The sequence below is a fragment of the Suncus etruscus genome, chromosome 10, assembly GCF_024139225.1.
Source record: "Suncus etruscus isolate mSunEtr1 chromosome 10, mSunEtr1.pri.cur, whole genome shotgun sequence".
Classification (NCBI taxonomy): domain Eukaryota; kingdom Metazoa; phylum Chordata; class Mammalia; order Eulipotyphla; family Soricidae; genus Suncus; species Suncus etruscus.
Window position 1 is genome coordinate 55,177,566 of NC_064857.1, and position 25,256 is coordinate 55,202,821.

The 25,256-nt window shown below is 54.2% G+C and overlaps 1 protein-coding gene across 1 annotated transcript; it reads right to left on the bottom strand.

Moving 5' to 3' along the window:
* Nucleotides 1–549: 549 nt before the first annotated feature.
* On the bottom strand, nt 550–20,314 carry KCNG2 (potassium voltage-gated channel modifier subfamily G member 2). The gene is made up of 5 exons (XM_049781660.1): nt 20,202–20,314; nt 18,346–18,442; nt 16,912–16,980; nt 7,975–8,567; nt 550–1,263 (listed from the first exon to the last, which is right to left on the bottom strand). Exons 3-5 carry the CDS (start codon nt 16,946–16,948, stop codon nt 550–552), a joined length of 1,344 nt encoding a protein of 447 aa, XP_049637617.1. The 5' UTR covers nt 16,949–16,980; nt 18,346–18,442; nt 20,202–20,314.
* Nucleotides 20,315–25,256: the final 4,942 nt, after the last annotated feature.

Sequence of the window (25,256 nt, forward strand, 5' to 3'; positions counted from 1 at the left end):
TGTCAGCTCCTCTGCTGCCCTTGATACTGTCCACACCTGCAGGTTGGGGAAGGGGCTGTGGAAGAAGAAACCAGGGATGCTCACAGATGCATGTCACTGACTTTCCTGGGAACTTATGTTTTATTGTAAGCAGCAGCAGGTTAGAAACGTCCCCCTCCCCAAGCAGAAACTCCAGGGTGACCCCCACCTCATCCCTGTCCAGTACTGAGCCGCCCCATGGTGGGCACCTCCAATGGCACAGAAGTTGGTTCTTCAAGCTCCGGGCAGCTTGCGAATTCCCTTCTCACTAGGCTAGGTTTGGGACGCCAGGAGGGACTAGATGGTGGCCCCAGATCCAAGGGACAGGACGGGATCTGGGAAGTTCCCCAGAAGTTGGTGCAAAGGCTGTGCCCCTCCCTCCAGTCTGCTGTCCTGGGGCGGCGTGGCACTGCCCGTCTTCCACCCTGTAAGCCCTCCCGCGCCGTCCTGCTGGTGCCACTCGAGTGAGCAAGGCGCTGTAGCCCATGGCACCGGGCCGGCCCTTGGCGACTGGAGGGGCCTCGGCAGCAATCAGGTGGGTCGCGCGCCACCCTCGGCCAGGCCCGCGCTATCTTCCCGCCGCCGTGGCTGCTGCTGCTGCTGCTGTTGCTGCTGCTGCAGCTTGAGCTCGGCGTAGGAGCGCGAGAAGGTGTGGAAGATGGAGGTGACCGGGAAGGCCATGAGCAGGATGCCGCTGAGGACGCTGCCGAAAGCCACGACCTGGCCGGGCAGGCTGCGCGGCACCATGTCGCCGTAGCCCACCGTGGTCATGGAGATGACGGCCCACCAGTAGCTGGCGGGCACGCTGGAGAACTCGCGGCGCGCGCCCAGCTCGCGCTCGGCCAGGTGCACCAGCGGCGCGGCCACGGCCACCGCCACGCCGAGGAAGAGCAGCAGCTGGCCGAGCTCCCGCGCCGAGCGCCGCGCCGTCAGGCCGAGCGAGCGCAGCCCCAGCGAGTGGCGCGCCAGGCGCAGCACGTAGAGCACTCGCAGCGCGCGGCCCAGCCGCAGCACCAGCCCCGCGCGCTCCAGCAGCCGCCGCCCGCCCGCGCCCGCCGCCAGCCCCGCCAGCAGCGACGCGTAGAAGGGCAGCAGCGCCAGCGCGTCCAGGACGGTGAGCGGCGCCCGCAGGAAGGCGCACTTGCTCTCGGCCCGCAGCGAGCGCAGCAGGAGCTCCAGCGAGAACCAGGCCACGCACGCCGTCTCCAGCACGAACAGGCGGCGGCACTTGCGGGAGCACTCGCCCTGCGAGACAAGGGGCGCGTGTCGGTCGGGGGCTCGCTCCCCCTGACCCTCACCGTGGGCAGGCTCCGGTCCCCAGCACACCACCTCGTGTCCCCAGCACTGAACTAACTGCTCCCTGCATGGCCCAGTCTGGGAGTGGCCAGGGAGCATCTGGGCCCAGCTTGCTCTCCCATGTCCAGTTCATCCAGGATACTGGTTCCTGGCGCTGTGCCAGTGCAACGTTGAGCTGCCCTGGCCCCAGGCAAAGATTAGGCCTCAGGTTCCGTGAAGTGACAGCGAAGGCAGGTGACAAACCATGGCCAAAACCTGGTTTCCAGGGCTGAAGTGATAGCACAGCTGTAGGGCTTTTGCCTTGCATGGGGCTGATTCTGTACGGACAGGGTTCGATTCCTGGCATCCCATATGGTCCCCTGAGCCAGGAGCGATTTCTGAGCACAGAGCCAGGAGTAACCCTTGAGCACCTCCGGATTTGTTTTTTGTTTTGTTTTGTTTTTTGTTTTTTTTTTGGGCCACACCCGGCATTGCTAAGGGGCTACTCCTGACCATCTGCTCAGAAATAGCTCCTGGCAGGCACGGGGGACCATATGGGACACCGGGATTCGAACCAACCACCTTTGTTCCTGGATCAGCTGCTTGCAAGACAAACGCCGCTGTGCTATCTCTCCGGGCCCGCACCTCCGGATTTGACCCCCCAAAACAAACAAACAAACAATCTGGTTTCCAGGCACTGGTGGATCTGGGCCTGGAGGTGGGGCTGCCCACACAGGCCTGGGTTGGCCCTGTCCTGGGACAGCAGAACTGCAGGACATAGTCACTCCTGTACTCATGGGACCCAGCGTCCGCATGGGTGGTGGGACCACCCATTTTTTTACATTACCAGGGGTGCTACTGAGGCTCTGCCTGTGGGTCACAACCCTGTGTGGGGCCAGGACTCCTAGGTGTGACCCACTGGGTTTGTTCAGGCCACGGGTCATGGGTACCGTGACACTGCTCCAGGGACAGAAAGCCTCCAACAGACGCGAAGACGCAGCCTTGGTGGTGAAGGAGACGCAGCCCGCTGACGGCCATGCTCGCAGGCATCGTGAGCTGCCAGCAGAGGGCGCCCAGGCCAGCCGGATGAGGGCTAAGCAGGCTCCCACGGGGAGCAGGAATAGGGTGCAGGGTGCAGGGCTGCAGGGCTGCGTGCTGAAGACCCTCCTTCACTCCAGCCAGAGTTTAGGGACCTCAGCCTGCACTGGGTGTCCTCAGCTCACTGTGGCCCTGACCAGCCTCGGCCCTTCCCCAGGAGTCCCGTTCTTGCTCTCCACCTCTCTTAGGTCCATTCCAGGCCTGCACCCTGCCTCTTGGGCTTTCTCTGGCCTGCAGCATGTCCCACATTCCTGACTGCACTGAAGCAGGAAGCAGATGGGAACAGAAGCATGTATGCACGCACACACAATACACACATAAATGTGCACATACAGATACACAACCTCTTGTGAACACACATATCCATGTGAACACACACACAGATACAAACGTATACAAACCTCCCACCTCCACATGGCAATCTGGTAATTCCCAATTATGCACTTATTTTGGGGGGGTCACACCTGGCAGTGCTCAGGAGTTACTCCTGACTCTGCATTCAGAAGTCGATTATGGCAGGCGCGGGGGAGCATATGGAATGCTGGGATGTTGAGTTACTGATCCTGCTCTAATCAATAATTGTACTCCACCCTAGGGTGGGACCTGGTGATGGTATACTGGATTATCCCTTACTTGGTATTCTTCTCTAGGTATTCCTAGGTATTCCTAGGGTGGGACCTGATTCTTGTCAATAAAAAGCAGGGGTCTGAGGAAGGCAGAGACTCATTCTTCAGTCTTCTTCCACTGGCTGTGCTCCTTTTTAGAACTTGGGTGGTTTGAATTCCTTGCTTGAGCACTGGATTTCCTGAACCCATTCTCTTTTTTTTTTTTTTTTTTTTTTTTGTGGTTTTTGGGTCACACCCGGCAGTGCTCAGGGGTTATTCCTGGCTCCAGGCTCAGAAATTGCTCCTGGCAGGCACGCAGCACCATATGGGATGCCGGGATTCGAACCGATGACCTCCTGCATGAAAGGCAAATGCCTTACCTTCATGCTATCTCTCTGGCCCCTGAACCCATTCTTGTACTTCTTCACTGTGTATCTTTTTTTTTTTTTTTTTTGGTTTTTGGGCCACACCCAGTAACGCTCCGTCCAAGGCTAGCGCAGGCAAGGCAGGCACCTTACCTCTAGCGCCACCGCCCGGCCACTTCCTGCGTATCTTTACAAAGAGAACTGCTCCTCTTGTCCTAATCGGACAGGGGAATGGGAACTGCCTTTCCTGTCTGGAACCTCTGTGGGAATCAAAGCTCAATCGATTTCTTAGAGAATGTGACTCTTCACTGAGATTCAAACCACCGTTTGTCCTGTGTTGGCTACGTGCCAGGCAAACACCTTACCGTGGTGCTATTGCTCCAGACCCCCAGCTATGGACCTTTCTTTCCTTTCCTTCCTTCCTTCCTTCCTTCCTTCCTTCCTTCCTTCCTTCCTTCCTTCCTTCCTTCCTTCCTTCCTTCCTTCCTTCCTCCCTCCCTCCCTCCCTCTCTCTCACTCTCTCTCTTTCTTTCTTTCTTTCTTTCTTTCTTTCTTTCTTTCTTTCTTTCTTTCTTTCTTTCTTTCTTTCTTTCTTTCTTTCTTTCTTTCTTTCTTTCTTTCTTTCTTATCTTTTTGGTTTTGGGGTCACACCCAGCATTGCTCAGGGGTTACTCCTGGCTCCACGCTCAGAAATTGCTCCTGGCAGCCTCGGGGGGACCATATGGGATGCTGGGATTCGAACCAATGACCTTCTGCATGAAAGGCAAATGCCTTGCCTCCATGCTATCTCTCCGGCCCAGAACTTTTCTTCCTTCCTTCCTTCCTTCCTTCCTTCCTTCCTTCCTTCCTTCCTTCCTTCCTTCCTTCCTTCCTTCCTTCCTTCCTTCCTTCCTTCCTTCCTTCCTTCCTTCCTTTCTTTTTTGGGCCACACCTGGCAGTGCTCAGGGGTCACTCCTGGCTGTCTGCTCAGAAATAGCTCCTGGCAGGCACGGGGGACCATATGGGACACCGGGATTCGAACCAACCACCTTTGGTCCTGGATCGGCTGCTTGCAAGGCAAACGCCGCTGTGCTATCTCTCCGGGCCCGGACTTTTCTTTATTTTTTTCAGCTATGGACTTTTAAAAGAAACTTTTATGAACTGGAGAGATAGTGCAGTGATTGATGCACTTGACCTGCATGTGGCTGACACAGGTTCAATCCCCAGTACCCCAAATGGGCCCCTGAGCCCTCCAGGAGTGGTTCCTGAGTGCAGAGCCAGAAATAAGCCCTGTTATAATAATATATAAATATATAATTATATAATATAATAATAATAGTTGGGTGCGGCTAAAAATGAAACATATATTTTTTTAAAAAAATGCTACCTTGGGTGCTAGAGTAATAGGACAATGGGTACTTGTCTTGCACGTAGATGACTTGAGGGTGATCCCCAACATCCTATATGTTACCCCGGTACCAGGAGTGATCATTAAGTGCAACACACCCCAAATTCCTGTAAAACGAAATATAAAATTTTGTTTTGGGGGCACACAGTGTTCAGGGGTTACTCCTCGCTCTGCGCCAGAAATTACTCTTGTTAGGCATGGGGACCCTAAGAGATGCTGGGGATTGAACCCATGTCGGCCGCATGCAAGGCAAATGCCCTCCTCACTGTGTTATCACTCTGGACCCTAATAACAACTTTTAAATGACACGACCTCCTTTTTGTAATTCTAGGATATGCACCTACATGCCCTCAGCTGCAAGAGTGGCTATGCATAGGGCTCTGAAGGCTCTGTAGTCCTGGCAGAGCCCAACAGCCATCTCTTCCTGCTTCCTTCTTCCTGAGATCAGCACGTGGCTAGCATGCACCACCTCCAGGGCTGCAGAAAGAGCCATTTTTGCATCTGCCAATTGTGGCGTAGTCCCTCTGACCTCCAGGCATAGGCTGCCTCCTGCCACAGCATCTGCTTCCTTTTATTTTGCCGAGTGTCCCAAGCACTCAGGACATGAGCCCTTCTCAGGGCAGCTGTACCTGATACAGATTTTGTTCTGGGTCGTGACGCCACTGTGCTCTCCTGCTCTTTGACTACCTGATGGCTTTTGGTTCCTTCCTTCATTCAATGTGCAGATGTGCTTAGGGCTTTTCTGTGCGGTGCTGGGGACCCAACCGAGGGCCTCACACATGCAAGGCTGATCTGTTTGACTGATCTGTTCTGGGCTGATCTGTCCTATCTCATCAGTTTGTCTCTCTCGTTGCTCTTTTGTCTTTTCCTTTAAAAGCCTGGCTCTCATGCTAATCTGGAGGACCTCCCCTGGAGAGGGGGCAGGCTGTTGGGTCAGTGGGTGTGCTGAGCAACCTGCAATGCTGAAGGGTTGAGTACAGAGGTGTCCAGACCCCGGAAAGACCAAGTATTCCCCCAAGACTCACCTCCTGGGACCCCCACTTCCGATCTTCAGTGAAAAGTGATTGGTTCTAGTTGGGGTCCTTCCAACTTCCAGGAGCTACTCGCCTGCTCTTACTGGCCCTTCTCCTGACTTTTTGGGGAAGTTGGTGAAGTTCAGAACTGCTCTGGGATTCTGAGTGTCAGACTTGTCCTTGTACCTCGGTGATGCTCCTTTCTGCAGGGACGAGCTTGTGGACCTCCTCAGGACAGCCCTGGTAAAGTATCACCACCCTTCCTTGCGAAGAGTGTTCGCTGAATCATATTCTTCCTTTGAGAACGGTCCTGCTGGGCCAAATCAAGTCAGGCTCCAGAGAAGCATGAAATTCGATGAATGCTCAGGCCCATCCCCCAGTGGGCAAGGCCTGCAGAGGTGCCTGAAGGTGTGCTTGTCACTCTGGCATAGGCTGAAACACCAGCACCATGGAGCCAGAGAATCCCCATTCCTTGTCTCCTGGTCACACGGACCCCTCTTGTGACAGGAAGCCACAGGGAAGAACAGGGGCTGATGCCTCGGCCACAGTGGAAAGAACCAAATTTAGGCTCCCAGCCTGCTGGACTTGTGGGCCATGGACCCCCATTCTTATACTAGGCTTGGGGAGAGCAGATAGGGATGGGTGGCTGGGGACAGGAGGGAAACTGTGGGGCAGGAAAGGGAATGTGTATCTGACCCCAGAGCCACTTGGGGAGAAACTGGGTTTCTCACTGCCCTGGAGGTACAGGTGACCTGTTTCTGCTCTTGTGTAATCACACGCATGTAATAGAGGCCTCTGGGCAGGGCCAGCCATGATGGAGCAACACACAGCAGCAACCCTAGTGTCAGCACCAGCAGGGGGCAAGGCAAGCTCAGGAGACCCACAAACCACTGGGGTCACGCGGACCCTCATCTCCCTCTCAACTTGCTGCCCCATGAAGAGAAAAATTGCAGTTTCTATCCAAGCATCTGTTTGGATGGGGCTCGTCTGTTTCTTTTTTCAGCCTGCAGCACAAATTCAAATCATCTCCCGGTATTTTTCCTGTCAGGCATGTGCAGTGAGTGGGGGAAGGTATATATCAAGGTTATTTATTCCCTGGCACTTGGCGGTTCACAGTAGGGTCTCTCTGTAACGAGGGGCTGATGCCATCTCTGGTCCTGGGGGTGGCCAGTCTAGGGGTGCCAGCCCAGATTGTCAGCAGACCCTCCAAGGGTGATGTCCTTCAGAGCCCTAAGTGGCCCTGTCCCAACTGGCACTGTCCACGGGGCCTGTGTGCTCCTGGGATCTCTGAAAATGGAACCTTAGCCCACCACCTCTCACTCTCTGGGCTGCGTATGAGGTCCCCAGCTTTCTCACGGCCCTAGTGCTCTCAGCTGCAGCATTTGGGGCAGCAGCTCTTGTCTCAGTTTTTCTTTCCCTTTGTCCCCAGGTCTGGAACTCTCCACATGCTTCTGCTCAGGGGACAGGGGACAAGAAGGCTTTCTGGAGTCAAGTGGAGCTGGAGCTGGTGCTGCTGGATAATAGGCGAGCACTGCCCATGTGCCGTTTGCCTCCACCATTTGCACTATAAGCTGAGCTGCACTCCCACATCCCCTGCATATGGATGCCCTATGCAGCCAGACTGGGAGGAAACAGCTAGAGGGAGGTGCAATCCTCTCAGTCTGCTGAGGATGCGCTTCAACAGGGCCAAGAGGCACCAGGACATGGTGCAGTGGCACATTCAAGAGGTACCAGAACCACCAAACACAACCCAGGACTCAGCCCCGGAGACACAGCTCAGAGCAGAAAGACTTGGCATCTACTTACATGTCTGTGTACACTCACGACTGTACACACATAATCTACACTCACAGCTATCTACACACATATCAATCTTTTTTCTTTTGGTTTTTGGGTCACACCCGGCAGCGCTCAGGGGTTACTCCTGGCTCTATGCTCAGAAGTCACTCCTGACAGGCTCGGGGACCATATGGGATGCCAGGATTCAAACCACTGACGTTCTGCATGCAAGGCAAACGCTTTACCTCCATGCTATCTCTCCAGCCTCACACATACCAATCTTACACATAGGCCGTCTACTGAGAAAGCCCCCCAACCCCACAAATGGGTTTACTAGGTGGAAGGTACAGACCAAGGGGTGACTGAGACCAGCCCACCCACCCACACATTCACCCTTGACACGTCCTGTCAGACCACACAGGGGCCCTGCTCACCCGTTCCTCCTCGGCGCGCATGTCTGGCATGGTACTCATGCAGAGGCCGACGGCCATGATGGCCACGAAGGCGATGGACACGCAGGCGAAGAGCTTCCCCGCGAGACCTGCGTGCGGGTTGTCCACGACATCCAGCAGGTGCCACGGGCCGGGCATTCGCCACCCTGAGCTGGGCCCTGGCGCGCCCTGGCTCCCCTCTGCATGCGCTCCCGGGATGTTCCTGTCGTGCTCCTTGGCAGGCTCCTGCTCGCCCTGGCAGTAGCGCTCCAGGCGCCCCGGGTCGATGTCCCAGTAGGCCAGCTCATCGCGGAAGGCCAGTGTGCACGGCCAGCGCCTCAGTCGCGGCTTGTCGGCATGCAATAGCGCCGCAAGGGCGCGGAAGGCACAGGCGTTGCGGTCGAAGAAGAACTCGTCACGGCCGGCATCGTAGTCGTCGCACACCTGCAGCAGCTCAGCTTGGTCCCGGCAGGCGCGCAGTCGGGCCAGGCGGCCCAGGGGACACCGCACAAGTGCCGACCAGGCCAGGCGCACGCGGCAGCCGCCCACGTTGATGGTGACGAGCCTAGGAGCTGCCGTTTCGGGGGCAGCCGCGCCTGCAAAGAGAGGACAGCAGTCACGGCGGGCCGACTGGGTGTCCTGTCCCTACCTTTCTCTTCCCTCACCCAAGGCCTGGGCCCACTCCCTCCTTCAGCCTCCTGTGTCCTGCCCCATTAAGAGAAGGGCAGACCGCTTTACAGCCAGACTGTGGGACCAAGGGCCTTGCCTGCCCACTGCTGAGCATTGACTCGTCCACTGCCCAGCTGCCCTGTCTGCCTGTCTGGTTCAGCATGAAACAGCTGCTTTGCTTCCTTCCATGAACGTTTGTTTCGCTTTGCCGTTTCAGGACTGTCCACTGGGGCTGGACCGCCCCAAGTCAGGGACTGTCTGGACTGGAGCTCTTCACAGTAAAGCATGTGGAGCAGACCTGTGATCAAAGCCTAAGGTCCCATCATGAAGCTCGAAGGAACCAAACATGGTCTGTACTGTGGGGATAGGCTCTGGGGGCTGCCTAAGTGACGGCCGGGGGCTCAGTTCCTCCAGTTCTCAGGATGAGGAGCATAGATAGGTACTGAGTCAGATCGGAGCACTTTCACCCCACACCTGGCCAGTGTCCGTCTCTCTCCTGAGCCCTGTGCAGGGCAGGGGTAGGCCAGGCTGCCCCCTTCCCAGAGGCCCCCACTGACTTTGACTGCCCAAGGACAACGCCTTCCACAGTAAATGCCACTGGAGTCCTCTGCTCTAGCACCTGGCAGACCTTTGTACTGTGGCAATAGTGACAGCCAAGAAAAGTCCAGAGCCAGAGAAGTAGCACAGTGCGTAGGCTGCTTGCCTTGCATGTAATCAACTAGGTTTGAACCCAGCACCACATATGACTCCTCCAAGCACCAAGAGTAATGCCTGAACACAGAGCCAGGAGTCACCCTTGAGCCCTTAGTGTGGTCCCCAAACAAAAATAAAAAAAGCAAATCTCAGCCTCCTAGAAGTGGGATGTCTAAGAGACCCCACCTGCAGGTGCCAGCCCAGTGGTGTAGACAGAGCCCACCACCAGGTGTCTGCTGAGTGACAAAGTGTGAGGAACTGTTCCAAAAGCTCTTGAGTGGGAAAACAGATACCAGCCGGGGCAGCTGTTTCTGAGCTTTGGAAATAAGCAAACTTGCAGCAACAGAGACATGAGCCACAGAGCAGAGGGGAGCTCACACCCCTCAAACAGCTGCTCACATGGGGCCCTGAACAGGAGTGGACATCTGATCATCTGATTTGAGAGATCTGTGTTTAGGGGGACCTGCGTATCCCCATCATAACTTCTCTCTGGCCCCCATACAGCTGCTTGAGACTGACTTGCTTTGTCTCCGCTAACTCTCATCTCTCCCAGGGCTACGGGAGCAAAGCTTGTCAAAAGATATTGTGGGAACATATTTTACTGTTTCTCCCTGAACAGGAAATAAACAACAGATGAACCAGAAAGCTTAGGAGGAAAGACTGGGGAATGTTCTGGGGAATGACTTACAAAAACTCCAGCCAATTCTTGGGATTCCACCCACATGCCTAGGGAAGAGCCCAGAGCTACTGGGTGCCCCTAGCTGAGCTCACATTGCAGCAAGCATGGGGCAGAATGTTGTGTGTGTGAGTGTGTGTGCGAGTGTATGTGTGTATGTGTGTGTGTGTGTGTGTGTGTGTGTGTGAGAAAGAGCGAGAGACAGAGACAGAGATACAGAGAGAGAATTGTGATTACTTACACACATAAAAACACTGTTCATCAGCAGGACTGGAGATTTTTGTTTGCTTCTAGACTGTTCAAGCACATGCTGGCTACTAAGTTAAAATGCAACCAAAGGGCTGGAGCAATAGCAGTGCGGGTTGGGTGCTTGTCTTGCATACAGTCAACTTGGGTTCAATCCTTGGCATCTCATATGGTCCCCTTAGCCTTCTAGGAGTGATTTCTGAGCACAGATGCAAGAGTAACCCCTGAGAACTGCTGGGTATGACCCCCCAAAAAACAAAACAAAACAAAAAGCAACCAAAACACAGACTTCAGGGTTGGAGAGACAAAGGTGGTGCACACACAGGTCCAATCCCTGGTCCTCATCTTTCTGAGTACCTTCAGGAGTGACACCCCTGGTGACACCCTACTCCAAGCTGGGAGTATCCCCAGATCACCACCAGGTGATCACCTCAAAGGCAAAATTCGACCTACCAAACAGATGCAGTGACTCCCTACAATTAATTCAGAAGATCATATCAGACTAGCAGCAAGCAAAGGAACTGGAAGGCTTAGGTTTCAATATTTAGCATGTTCAAACATTTGCTTCAGCAGGCAATTATGAGGCTACCAGGAATAAAAATAGTCATGAGGCCTACCCATTTGCAAGAAAAGGTGCAGCTAAAAACCAACCCTCTCTGAGGAAACAATCGGCAGATTTATTACACAAGGACTGAGAATTGGTCACTCTAAATATGCTCAAAGTGATCTCAAAGGAAACCCTGTATGATCAGTTAAGGAGTTCTAAGAGCTACGTCTCACCAATCAGAGAACCTCAACATGGAAAAGTGTCGGAATTATGGATAAAGATTCTGGAGTGGAAAGCATGACTGAAAGCCCAGCAGGCTTAGCTGGGCAGCTGAGCAGAGAATGAGCAGAAGCAGAGCCCTAAGGGGATCACTTGAGATTCTCTGATCTGAGGAATAGCAAAGAGACAGAAAGTCAGATCTGTGGTTCTCCTAGTAGGAGATCTGAAAGAACTGTAGGGAGAGAAAGAAGAAGAAAGGATAGTTGAAGAATGGGATGAAAATCATTAACTTATACACTCAAGAACTGAAATAACTCTAAGGAATAGAATTCAAAGGGCTGTCTATGGAGACACTATCGTCAAACTTTCTCCCTCTGGAGAAAAGCCCATGTTCTCTCTCTCTCTCTCTCTCTCTCTCTCTCTCTCTCTCTCTCTCTCTCTCTCTCTCTCTCTCTCTCTCTCTCTCTCTCTCTCCTATTTTGCTTTACATATACATACACAAACCACAGACTCTCTCTCTTTTTTTTTTGTTTTTTGGGTCACACCTGGCAGCACTCAGGGGTTACTCCTGGCTCTACTCTCAGAAATTGCTCCTGGCAAGCTCGGGGGACCATAGGGGATCCCAGTATTCAAACCACCATCCTTTTACATGCAAGGCAAACTCTTTACCTCCATGCTATCTCTCTGGCCCCCACAGACCACATTTAAGGCCAGCTACCCAAAAGAGAATCTTGTGAGAACCAGGGTGACAAGCATGAGGTGAGGCATGTCAGATGCCAACACTAACATACAACAGCTTTTCTTTCCACTCCAATTCATCACTTCACATCTCTGAACATGCTCAGATTCACAGAGGCCACCCCTGGAAGTCCCAGGCTGCACCTGCTGTTGGACTCAAATTCCATGATGGAAGTTTGTATCTCTTCACCCCTTCCTCATGTCCTCAACCTGACCTTTCCCTTCCTCTTCTCTGGGAAATGGACTCACTGTGTACCCAACCCACCTCTGACCATTGCAAAGTGCTCTCACTCATGGGGTATCCTTGGGAGGAAGAAGCCTCTTTGCTCTCAATGATACCACAGCAGATGGGATATGTGAGTGACCACAGGGACAGGAGATGTGGGAGTGGCCACTCTATGCAGTAGATAGCACAAGGAGTGGTAGATGGGAGATGTAGGCAACACTACACCGATCACCAGACCCAGATGCCACAAACAACAGGGCCCGGGGTGTGACAGATGGACAGTGATCCAGCGTCCATCCAAGCCCACAAACCAGAGCTGAAGGCCAAAGCCCAAGTGTTTCAGGGACAGATAAGAGGTGGGGACAGGGATCTGTCAGGCCTCAAGGACAGACAAGAGGTGGGGAAGGGGTCTGTCGGGCCTCAGGGACAAACAAGAGGTGGGGAAGGGGTCTGTCAGGCCTCAGGGACAGACAAGAGGTGGGGACAGGGGTCTGTCAGTTCTGTCCAGCTCTGCTTTCAGGACTTTGACACAGGAAGCTGACACATACAGATAATCGCAGAACTTGAAATGCTGAACAAGCAAAGCCCGGTGCCTCTTTTCCCACAAAGTGGGACACGTCAAGATTTGTAGCCCGTGGGGAGGTCAGTTCCCAGTGCTTCCTCTGTCATTGCAGGCGAGTATTCAGTTGTCTTGTTGTTTTTAATGGTTTTATTTCTGTGTCAGAGCCAGACTCATGGGTACTGCCGTGTGTTTTCAGCAGAACTAAAGCTATTTCAGTCATGCTGCTGACAGAGAGACCAAGGTTCGATTTTCAATCCTAGTTGTGAGAACACAGCCTCCAAGTCTGTGACACAGGAATTTAGTCACTAATAGCAATAGCCAACGGCTCTTTGCCACAAAACAGAATGTACAGCACAGAATTGCCTGAATATTTTTAAATGGAACTCTCAATTTGAGTTGACAAACTCTTGGGCACCTATTCAGGGCTGGAGGTCTGTGGGAACATGTCAAACCTGCAGCCCTCCGGATGCCAACACCACCCCTCAGACCCCAGCTGCCTTTCCCTACCATCCTAATCCTTGGCCAGCAGCCCCTGGGCTGACTCATGAGCCAGTTGGGAAAGACACAGCAGCTTGCCCTGGCCCACCCAGAACAAAGCTGCATCTCTGAGGACAGACCTGGCATGACCCCCACAGCCTCCTCTCACCTCTGTTCTTGCTGCCAGGAGCCCTGCCTGCAGCTCAGAGGGAGACAACACAAGAGTCTCCACCCCCATTCCCAGAAGTGGAAGATGGAACACAATTAGAAAGTCCCATCTTCAGAGGGGCCAGCGAGGTGGCACTAGAGGTAAGGTTTCTGCCTTGCAAGCGCTAGCCAAGGAAGGACCGCAGTTCGATCCCCCAGCGTCCCATATGGTCCCCCCAAGCCAGGGGCAATTTCTGAGTACTTGGCCAGGAGTAACCCCTGAGCATCAAATGGGTGTGGCCCAAAAAACCAAAAAAAAAAAAAAAAAAAGAAAGTCCCATCTTCAGGGCAAGAAATGTCCCTTGCTCTGAAAGTCAGTGACAGTAAATCACAACCAGAGAAGCACGACTTTGTCCTGGAAGAACAGTAAAGTTGGTCCTGGAATCGTAGCACAGTGGGGAGGACATTTGCCTTGCATGTGGCAGACCTGGACTCGATCCTGGGCATCCCATCTGGTCCTTCAAGCCTGCTAGGAGTGATTTCTAAGTGCAGAGCCAGGAGTAACCTCTATGGCCCATAAAGCAGAAAGAAAAGAACAGCAGACTTGAGTGATTCTATTCGGCATTTCCTTGTCAGCTCAGCATCACCCATAGATAAGAGATGAACAAACGAAGCCATCTGAGGTTCCAAGAGTCACAGACTGAACAGCTTTGTTCTTTTTCTAAACTTTTTTTTTTTTTTTTTTTTTTTTTGGTTTTTGGGCCACACCCTGTGACGCTCAGGGGTTACTCCTGGCTATGCGCTCAGAAGTTGCTCCTGGCTTCTTGGGGGACCATATGGGACGCCGGGGGATCGAACCGCGGTCCGTCCTAGGCTAGCGCAGGCAAGGCAGGCACCTTACCTCCAGCGCCACCGCCCGGCCCCTTTTTCTAAACTTATTCTCAACATCTCAGCCACTCAGATTGGCTCCAGTCTGGCTGGCAGAAGGCAGACTTTCAAGCATTCCCCTGAATCTCCGGAAGCAGGGCTCCCTCCCAGCGGCTGGCCCCCGAGTGCAAGTGCCCTGGCAGGATTGGAAGCGAGTGACACACAGGCTGCTGACCCTGAATATAGGTGTGGCACTCACATTGTGTGGAGAGAAAAGTGGAGGCATGGCACAAGAGACAGTGCCCACGTACAAGACACCCACTTGTGCTCATACGCAAGCAAAGGCGGGCCAGATATGCAGTGCCCAAGGGCCACTGCAAGCTCCATGGGGCCTCATGACCAGTCCAGAGAGCAAGAAACAAAGAGCAACAGGCCCAGTGTTGGATGTGAATTCAGGGACAGGGGAGGGGGAAAGGATAGCCCCAAAACAGGCCTGCAGAGCAGGGAGAGCTGTGGCCCCTTATTGGTAGAGGCCTTTGGATTGGTCCTCATATTGCCTTCTAATTTGGTGTCTCTGGATTGACTTACATGTTAAAAAGATGTTTCCCAGGGCCAGAGCAGTGGTGTAGGCAGTAGGGCATTTGTCTTGTGTGTGCTAGTCTAGGATGGACCATGGTTTGATCCCCGGCATTCCATATGGTCTCCCAAGCCAGGAGCGATTTGTGAGCACATAGCCAGGAATAACCCTTGAGCATCACTGGGTATGACCCAAAAGCAAAACAAAAAAACAAAACAAAACAAAAAGATGTTTCCCAGGCTGGAGAGATAGCACAGCATTAGGGCATTTGTTTTGCACACAGCTGATCCATGATAGATGGATAGATGGTGGTTCAAATCCCAGCATCCCATATGGTCCCTTGTGACTGCCAGGAGCAATTTCTGAGCACAGAGCCAGGAGTAACCCCTGACCACTTCTGGGTATGATTCAAAAAAAAAAAATACCAAACAAAAAAAAAGAACAACAACAACAATAAAAGGATATTTCCCCATTGCCCCCTCATCTGGCATTTCCCCCTTTTTTGAGGGTGGCTTTGTTTTTCCCAATAAGGGCTGCTTGGAGGCCTGGAGGAGAAGCTGTCATCTTGGCCTGTGGTTCCACGTGGTAGAGCAACTGGTTTGTGGATGAAAAACTTGTAGTTACTTTTCTGGCCTTTCCAACTGTGTGTGAATTATTTCCTGCATCGAAATTGCTGCTGGACCTGCATCTCTTGTCCTACCCAGACTTGGAGCATGGGGATCCCTCTCCCTCTCTGGAGATTGTGGGGCACACAGCCCACCATTTCACAGCCCCTTATCTAGTAGCCAGGTTCACACCAGCCACCCAGACCTAGTCCCCACTTACAGGGAAGCATGAGATTGAGAGAGACCTCCACAAGGCCCCAGGAGATTTGGGGTCATCCCAGAGAAAGGCATGCTCAGAATAAGACAGTCACTAAATGATATGGGTAAACCAAAAGCTTATGGAAAAGACTGGGGCCAGTGCAAAGGCTGGGCCTATTCTCCTGCCCCATGTGGCTCCCTGAGCATCCTGGGCTGGAGCAGCATGGAGTCCTGAGACCTTTGTCTTACTGAGCACAGCAGGGAGTATCCAGTCTCCTGAGCACTGTAGGCAGCCCCCTCCCCACAAACCTACAAAAGACACTTTGGGGTGACAGCAACTGTGTAGCTGAATGTGTGTGTCAAGCTGACATGCACAGCATCGTCTACAAACCTGCCACTTGGCATCGCTGCCATTGGCATCTTCTAGTCTCTGGTGGCCAAGAACGGTGGGTTTGTTCTCCCGACAAGCAGCTCCCCACTTGTCACTTCCCAAATGCCACCAACAATGTGGGCGCTGGAGGAAAACCGCAATTAGAGCTATGTATGAGGCCCACAGCAGCGGGAGTGTGAGGAAAAGATCCTTAATCACTGACACCTCCCCAAATTGGTGCTGTCTCAGGGCCAGGCTGAGGGGACCCTGAGGCACTGCAGCTGTGCCCATTCATCTTGGGATGCAGGAGCTTGGGGTGAGGGATCATGAGCTTCCCTAGAAAACAGCTCCTCTCAGGGGCACTGCTGCACCCAAAAAGCCTCTCAGGGGGACTGAGCCTCCAGCAGTGTCGTCAGCAGAGGGCTGAGGGTGGCTAGGCTGAAAGAGTAGAAATAGCAGGTGTCAGGGCTGAAGAGATAGCACCGTGGTAGGGCATTGCTTTGCACGCAGCTGACTGACAACTGGGGTTTGATGGCTGGCATCCCCTATGTTTCCCTGCCAGGAGTTATTTCTGAGTGAAGAGCCAGGAATAACTTCTGAGAGCCACTGGCTACGGCCCAAACCCCCCCAAAAGAAAAGAAATAGCAGGTAAGAGAGTGGATAGGGAGATGAGTGTTTCTAGAAGTATCCAAGAAGGGAAGATGGGGAGGAGATGATGGAGGCTGAGGGGCAGGGGAGGAGTTGCTGAGGACCCCCTGCCGCTGGTTCCCCCCACCCCCAGACTTCTTGGGGGCCCTGAGGGAACCCTGGAGCACCGTAGTCTGATGTGGGCCAGGACAGATTTAGACTGTTCTCTAGCTTCTGGAATCTTTTCTCACCTGTGGATCCAAAGACAGGGACAGGGAAGCTGAAGGTGGTAGGGTGGTAGATTGAGCCCCTCACACTTGGACCCCCTCGAGTGAGTCTTGACCTCTCCCTGGTACCAGGTGCTGGCTCTGGATGGCCTGAGGGACAGGCCTGGCTGTCGTGATGGGGTTGTGGGGTGTCGGTGTGGGGGCACCACAAGTCACCTTCAGGGGTCTGTCCCTGACATTGTTCAGGCCCATGGAGAATGGGTCCTTACCCGTTGGGGTGTGGCTCTTCACAGGACACAGGCTCATGGCGGTGGAGATGTCAGTCGTGTCCCTGTGACCTGAAAGGACATATGGCCTAAGAACTCTGTATACGAGCAACTGAGTGTCCCGGCCCAGAGCCCTATGCCAGGCATGAACAATCAGCAGCCAGCCCAGGAGGTCTCCCTCTGTCCCCTTCATCTGTACCCCTGCCCCACCCACACAAGGCACTGAAGCTTGGGGGCTGCAGGAGATGACTGAGATGTCACTGGACACAGGCCCAGGACAGGTAGCTCTGCCCAGACCATCTTCTTGCATCTGGAATACTCTCCCCAGGGTGCTCTCTATTTACCATCTGAGCATGACACATCCCTACAGATCCCCCACATCTGGGACCCAGACACCCCCAGGCTGCTTCCACAAGAGTGTCCCACACCTCCCTACACTCCCTCTTGGTGCTTCTGTGTTACTCCCTCCTATGGGACAGGTTCCCTTACTCTTTCAGTATGACCCTTAGTCCCTAGTCCTGAGTTCTGATTATACACTCATGTACTGTCTCTACCTTCCCCACCCTTTGTTTTCTGAGTCACCAAAGCAGGACCACTGGGCTGACTCCATAGCCCTCAACTCTAGGTCCCTAGTACTGGTAGGTGCCATAGTGTCCTCTAAGGAGCTGGGCAGCTCCTACTTGGCCTGTGTCTCATGGACACTGTCCCCCACGGTGGGCCTTGTATCCTCTGCTACAGTTCTTTTTTTTTCTTTTAGTTTTTGGGTCACACCCGGCAGTACTCAGGGGTTACTCCTGGCTCTATGCTTCAAAATTGCTCCTGGAAAGCTTGGGGGACCATATGGGATGCCAGGATTTGAACCACTGTCTTTCGGCATGCATGGCAAACACCCTGCCTCTATGCTATCGCTCTGGCCCTCTGCGACAGTTCTGTCAGGTGGGCCTGGGACCTCAGGCAGGGTCCTGTTAGTTGAGCCTGGTTCCCTCAGTTATGGTCCTGTCAGATGGGCCTGGGCATTAAGTAGAGTCCTACCAGAAAGTCCTGGTTCCCTCAGGTACTTTCCTGTCAGGTGAGCCTGGGACTTCAGGGAAGGTTTTGTCAGATGAGCTTGGTTCCTTCAGATACCTTCCTATTAGGTGGGCTTGGTTTGCTCAGGCAGGTCCTATCAGATGAACAAGTCCCCTCGGGTAGGGTTTTTTCAGATGGGCCAGATCTCAGATACAATCCTATCACGTGGACCTTGTTTCCTCAAGTTGGACCTGTCAGGAGATCCTGGTTCCCTCAGATAGGCTCCTGTCAGAGGACCTTACTCCTGTACCTAGGGTTCTGTCAGGTAGACCTGGTCCCCTCAGGTGCAGTCCTATCATATGGACATTCCCTATGGTTAGAGTCCTGTTAGGTGAGCCTGACCATGATTCAACAGATGGGCCTTGTTACCTTCAGTTGGGTTCTGTCAGATGGGCCTGGTTCTCTCAGGTGCAGTGGTGCTAGTGCTGCAGGGTTCTGCAAGTATCTCGTGGTGTTTTCTCAGCTTCTGAAAAGGGAAGATGTGAACTCTCATTAAGTATCACTGGTCTGTTTCTCACCCAGGTAAGAAGACTGCACCTTTGCATGCTTCCCATCTCCTCACCAGCCCTCTTCTCCCTGTTTCTCACCTGTTCACTTCCCTCCCTTCTTCTTCACTGTCCTCTCCTCATCTACCTTCTCTTCATCTCTCTTTGCTCACTTTCCCTCTCCTCTGAAATGCAAGGTCTTTAAGGACCTTCCTCAGCTTGCTTTCAAGGAGAGCTTCTCCCATGTACTGCAATGAGCATCAGTGCCCCTGCTATTAAAACAACCCCAGTGACTGTAAAATGTGCCCCCCACAGGTGTGGCCAAGCTACAGGGACCCAGTCAGAGCTCAGTGCGCAGTGACTGAAGAGTCAAAGAGTCGTGGTGAGCAGGACATAGTGAGGCACAGTGGCAGAGGGCAGGGAGGACTGGGGTCACCAGGAAATGAGGCCACTGTGCCCTGTGTCACAGCAAGCAGTCTTAGGAGTCCCAGGCACCTTGCAGGTAATTGGGTCACAGAGACGAGCCACTGGGAGTCTGCCTGTGCCAGTCACGTGAGCCACACCTGGTCATGCATCTACATACATTGCTGCCTCTGCAGTCAACTCAAACCAGAGGCCTGGGGACACCTATTACCTGCCCCACAGTGGAGGAGTGGTAGCTGCTGAGCTGCAACCCTCAGGGTGACAGTCACAGTGGCTGATGCTCTGGCCTGGGCCTGTCCTGCTGAGTATTTCCAGCAGGACTGGGGTAAGCTGGAAGTGGCCCTCGACTTGCTGACTTGGGCCGAGACTAGTTGGAAAGTACCAGGATGCCCCCAGCGGTCCTGGCGACACAGAGCTGGGGGCATCATCACCAACACCAGCAAGAGGTCTTACATGTGCAGGCCTAGTGTCGGTCCTATGCAGCCTTTGTTGCCTCCCGGCCACAATCAGGGCTCCTGGGAAGCTTCCTCAGCCTGTGAGGGACTCTCTGATGTAGGGTCACGACCCGTGCCTCCCCGCACCAGCGTGGCAGGCTCATGACTGTCTTCAGGTGCCCACTGGCCCTACTCTCCCTCTGAACCCGCTGGTCCAGGCTGCCCCTCTTGTACCCACATACCAGGGTGCCCGTTTCCCCCATCCCCTCATAGGCTACAGAAGCTGAGAACACTGTTCCTGCGGCCGCTGCCCACTCTCAGCCCCTCTGCCCGGGGCAAACGTAGCATTTTTCACTTTTCACAACCCGAATGGAGAAGCCACAGTCCAAGAGGTTCGGGTCCGAGTGGGTGGGTGCAGAGCCGGGAGGCGCCTTCCCGCTGCTGCCTTCCTGTCACCACGCCAGGGAAATGCGGGTGTCAAAAGACTCCTCAAAGCGGGATCCAGAACTGTGAGGGTGGTGCTGGCAGCACTACCTATCCCTTGAGGGGATGGGTGAGAACCCAGAGTCCTGGAAAGCAGCAGCAGCACAGGCCCCCCACCCTAAACCCCACCCTGGCCAGCCCTCAAGCACAACCTGACGCCACCCCGGATCCCTCACTTCCAGCCTGGCCCCCCAGCCTGCAGTGGACACAGTCGGGGTGCAGAGAGTGCCAAGCCCCCCAGCTCGCCTCACTTGCTAGGGTCAGACCTGGGAAGCGCGGGATCCGCTCCCTGCACCCCTCTCGGGGTTCACCGGCCTGGCAGAGCTGCGCTCGGGCTCCAGGTTCGGTGTTCCGGGCTCAGGTCCCGCCCCTCGCCCGCCACCCCGACGCCCCCTCTCACCACCTCGCGTGGGTCCCGCTTTGCCTCTCCGGCCCGCCCGTGTGTCCTGCCGCGCGCGTGTCCTCGCGCCCAGGCCCGCAACTTAACGGCGGGGACCTCCCCGCGCCGGCGGCTCCGGACGCGCAGCCCAAGTGAGCGGGAGCGGGAGCTGGAGCCGGCGCCGCCCCCCACGCCGCTCCTGGCACGGCCCCTGCCCGACGCGGAGGGGCGGCGCCACGCGCAGGGGGGACAGGGGTCAGGGTCCCCCCACTCCAGCCCGGTGGCATCCCCCAGAACTCAGCTATGTCCCAGCTCTGTCCTCCTCACAGGACAGCCCTTTCCCTAGAACCAGCAGTGCCCCTCCACTAGTTGGTTCCCCCTACCCATGTCCCCCTTTTTCCCTAAATGTGTGATTTTGCTTCTGGACAGTGGACCCTGACTCTCAGAGAATTTCCACTTCTCTGCCTATTTCTTTTCTTTTCTTTTGTTTTTGGGTCACACCCTGTGGTGCTCAGGGGTTAGTCTTGGCTCTGAGCTCAGAAATCGCTCCTGGCAGGCACGGAGGATCATATGGAATGCTGGGATTCGAACCACCGTCCCTCCTGGATCGGCTGCTTGCAGGGCAAATGTCTAACCATTATGCTATCTCTCAGCCCCTTCTCTGCCTATTTCTACACGTTCTTTTCCTTCCTGCTTGTGTGTAAGCACACATGTGCACAGATCTGTGTGCATTCATGTCGGACATGTGTATGCGTGTGTGTGTGTGTGTGTGTGTGTGTGTGTGTGCGCACATGTGTCCCTCCTCGTGCTGGCGTGGCCCCTCTCCAGGCACCTCTCTGGACCTACAGTGATTCTTTCCTCTGCTTTTGTTTCTCTGACATGACATGTCTGCAGCGTTTTGGATCTTTGTTTCACTCCTCCAGAAGCCTAGAGATCTGTGAGCTCAGCTTTGCTGGATCAGACACTTCTGCTCAACTGAAGTGCATCTCCTTTGAGTGTTCTCTTGTTCCCTTTCTCCTTGCTTGGACTCACTCCCTATGCTGCCCCCACGCTCTATTCCATCAGAGATTCTACTTCCTCTGAGTCCTTGAAACCCAAACTTTCACTGAAGTGGGTGCTGAAGGGGTGAAGAGAGCACTGTAGGGCCAGAGCCCGGGGAAGGGGGTCCTCACCTTGCAGCTGTGTGAGGAAGTAGCTGAGCCTCTGAGTTCCCCGAACATCACGTTTACTTCAGCTGTAAACAGTGAGCTTAGTGCCAGTATGGTTCCTCTCTCTTTCTCCCAGAGTCGCACTTGGGGCTCTCAACAAGGGCTCCCCTCCCCCAGGACAGAGGAGCAGGGCGTCCCGGCTGCCTTCCAGACACAGACTGTGATGGGCTGGTTACATAACACCTCTCATTGCTTTGCTGGTCTGAGATGCTCTCATCCCGGAAGCCTCACGTGTGTCCTCAGGAGCGGAACACGGGATCTTGTGCTTAGGAAGTTGACACTCAGCTCCCCATGTCTCCACACTCAGAAAGCCTCCAACTGGGTGTGGTGACACTTTCAAGTCTCCTCAGCCACTGGATGAGGGGCGGGCACCTTGTTCTTCTCTCTGTCTGCATGACTGGACCTTGGAGATGGCTGAACAGACTTTCTCTGGTCTCTGCACTGAAAGGAGCCCTTGGCCATTCAAGTGTTGGGGAGAGACACTCTCCTGTCTCCTCTCTAAATCCTCTTCTCATGACCTGGATGTCCCTTCTAGGTACCTGGTGGGTGCCCCGAAATGGCAGGCTCCTCTGTGAGCTTCCCAGAAAAACCGACCAGCACCTGCCATTGCTGTGCAACTCCCACCATGAACCCTCTGCCCTGTCCCCCAAAACTCCACCTTCAGTCTCTGCAGAAAGCTGGTGCTCAGTTCTGAGAGGTGGGTCGAGCAATGAGGAAAGAGAAGGCTGCAGCTCTACCCTCTGGGCAACCTCAGAGGAGAAGCAACAATCCAATGAGTAAGAACCAGAAGCAGGTGCTCCTGTCAGACAAGCAAGGAATCAGAGGACACCAGCTTCCCTGGTGTTGAGGGCCATCTTAGATCATGGCAGGATAAGTGGAAGGGAGAGGCCAGACATGCCAGCAGTGACAGTGCCCAGCCATCCTGACTATGGCCCTTTGACCTCAGAGAAAGAAGGTATTCCTGTCTGTGTCCCAAGGGAGCAGAGTGGCCAGCCTCCACTCTCCCCAGGACGACTGTAAATGTTTCCTAAGAGACCTCCACCGAACCACCACCACCACCAGCACCAACATCAGTCGGGGGCAGAACCAGAGGTTTTAGATTCTAGACACCACCACCAAAGCACTACACCAAATTACCACATCAGCATCATTGGCACCGTTACTTATGGCTGAAGAGTGCATGATGAGTAAGACCTGCCTTGCACCTGACTCACAGGTTCAATCTCTAGCACTACATATGGTCCTTGAGCACCAGGAATGATCCCTGAGTACAGAGCCAGGAACACTCCCTTAGCATATCTGGATATGGTTCTAAAACAAACAAGAATTCACCATTGCTGCCACAATATTCAACACTAAAAAACCAATATCACAACCATCAATACCACCAGCACCAACACAGCGACACAGATACCACACTACGTATACCACTGCCAACATCAACAACACCAATACCACAACCAACAGCACTGACACCAACACTGCATATACTACTGGGCATATATGTTTGTTTGTTGTTTTTTTTTTTTGGTTTTTGGGCCACACCCGGTAACGCTCAGGGGTTACTCCTGGCTATGCGCTCAGAAGTTGCTCCTGGCTTGGGGGACCATATGGGATGCCGGGGGATCGAACTGCGGTCCGTCCAAGGCTAGTGCAGGCAAGGCAGGCACCTTACCTTTAGCGCCACCGCCCGGCCCCTGGGCATATATGTTAACATATGTTAATGAGCCACTTCTGGACACCCTAATCTTGGGATTCCACCCTCTGGTCAGCCTCATGGACTCATCTTATTCCAGCCACTGCTAAAATGTTCTATTGATGTTCCTGGAGGATTGGGCTGGCTTTGCTCCTGCCAATCGGTTGGTGTTTGTTCCTGAGTGAATGAAGCCTCACAGGTGATATTTGAAGGCAAGGGCTTGGGAGCCCAACAGGGACCCCAGGAAGGAAGAGAGATAAAGGATTGTGCAGCTTGTGAGCCAGCAGGGATCCTGACTTCTGGGGGTTCTGAAATCGTAGGGAGGGGCTGTACCGGGCAGCCCTCTCAGACACCAGAGCCCAAAACTCTCTGTGTAAGAAGCACCCTGACATTGTGAAGTGTGTCGAGCACTGTCCCTCACCTCCACCCCCATCTTTGCTGGAAGGAATGAGACAGAATCAATGTCAGGACCTGCCATCCTCTCAGGGCACAGCAGGAAAACCAACGAGCAAGCACCTCAGAGGGAATCTCATCCTAGCTCGTGGGCCTGCTGAGGGCCAGGAGACAAACGACGCAGAAATTGCAGCCACTTCAGAACGGCCAACCCAACTCCAAGAAAAGTCCCAGGGGTGCAAAGTGGCCATTTTAGGAGCTAAATATAGACAATGAATGAGCGTTGAGGGCAGTGAGACAGAGAAGTGAATGAGCACTGCGTCCCTGCCATCCCTGACCACAGGCCCTGCACACGGCATCAAGCAGCTCCTCCTCCAGCCTGGGACAGCCTGGGCATCTGTGTAGAGAGAGACTAAGCACAGCACTGACACTCCAGGGGCCCAGGTGGGGGGGCATTGGGCCACTCCTAGCCCACCCCTGCAATCAGGGCTCTGGGACAGACCTCAGAGCAGACAAGCCTCCTGTCCTCTGACCCCGCAAAACAGTGCTCCTTCCCAACCTGCCCTTATGCACTTAGAGCACTGTCTGTGGGGTGCTCCTCCCTGGTTTGCACAGCCCCTCTGATGGCCCAGCGTTGGATGAAGTATGGGAGGCGTCTCTCTCACTCCATGTAGGGTTTCCAGGGCAGTGGACTTGGGACCTCTGTGCCTGCTCAGACTTCCAGGAGCATGACCTGTTCCCAGTGCACAGCCTGTGGGGGCCTGTCCCGGGAGTGTAACCTGGGGGGGGGGCATGTCTTGTGGAACCATGTTTTTTTGTTTTTGGTTTTTTGGGTCACACCCAGCAGTGCTCAGGGGTTACTCCAGGCTCTATGCTCAAAATCGCTCCTGGCAGGCTTGGGGGACTATATGGGATGCCAGAAATTGAACCACCAACCTTCTGCTTGAAAGGCAAATGCCTTACCTCCATGCTATTTCTCCAGCCCCGGAACCACGTTCTTCTCTGTCCCATGGCCTGTGAGGCATGTTCTGGTGCCCTAGGACAGTGTTCCCGCATCTGCTTTTCAGAAAATTCCCTTCAGTGCGGATCTCACAGCTGAGCATTCAGGTTGCCTGATGGGTGGTCCCAGACTCTCCCCAGGACAATAGAGACCCAAGTGCTGCTTCCTCTGCTTCCCTTAAGGTTGCACCTGTGTCAGTTTGGGAGATGAGGGCTGCAGGGCCAGGCTGTAGGACCCAAAAGCTGAGGTGTGACTTCTCGCCCCCCCCACCACATACCTTTCCTCCACAGAATCCCACCTCTGCTCAGACTCATGTGCCCTCCTGCAGTGTGATGCCCCACCTAGGTCCCTAGCCACTCCACTCTGGGACCTCCAGTCACTCCAACTCTGTCCCTTAGCCAGCAGCAATCCCACAGGCCTGGCAGGGCCCAAGGGGTGTCTGGTTGAGGTCGCAGCCTTTAGTATCCTCAGTCCCAGCCAATGCCTCGGATTCTTGGGTTGGGCCTGGTGCCTGGGAGCCAGAGGCTGAGTAGATCTGCTGTATTAATTATTAATTTTGTAGTCCTAGTGGTGTGGATGGTGAGGCCTTTCTCGACTCAGCCCGGCACCTGCACCGGCTGGCGGGTCTGTAGGTAGCAGGATAACAGCAAAGAAAATGATCCACAGCAGTCAGATGAAGTTTCAGGAGAAATCCAGCTTTATTACAAGGCCCTAATCGCCACGTGCTTTTTTCACATGGCCTCTAAACTAAGCAGAGACCAGCATCCCCATCTCTCCCA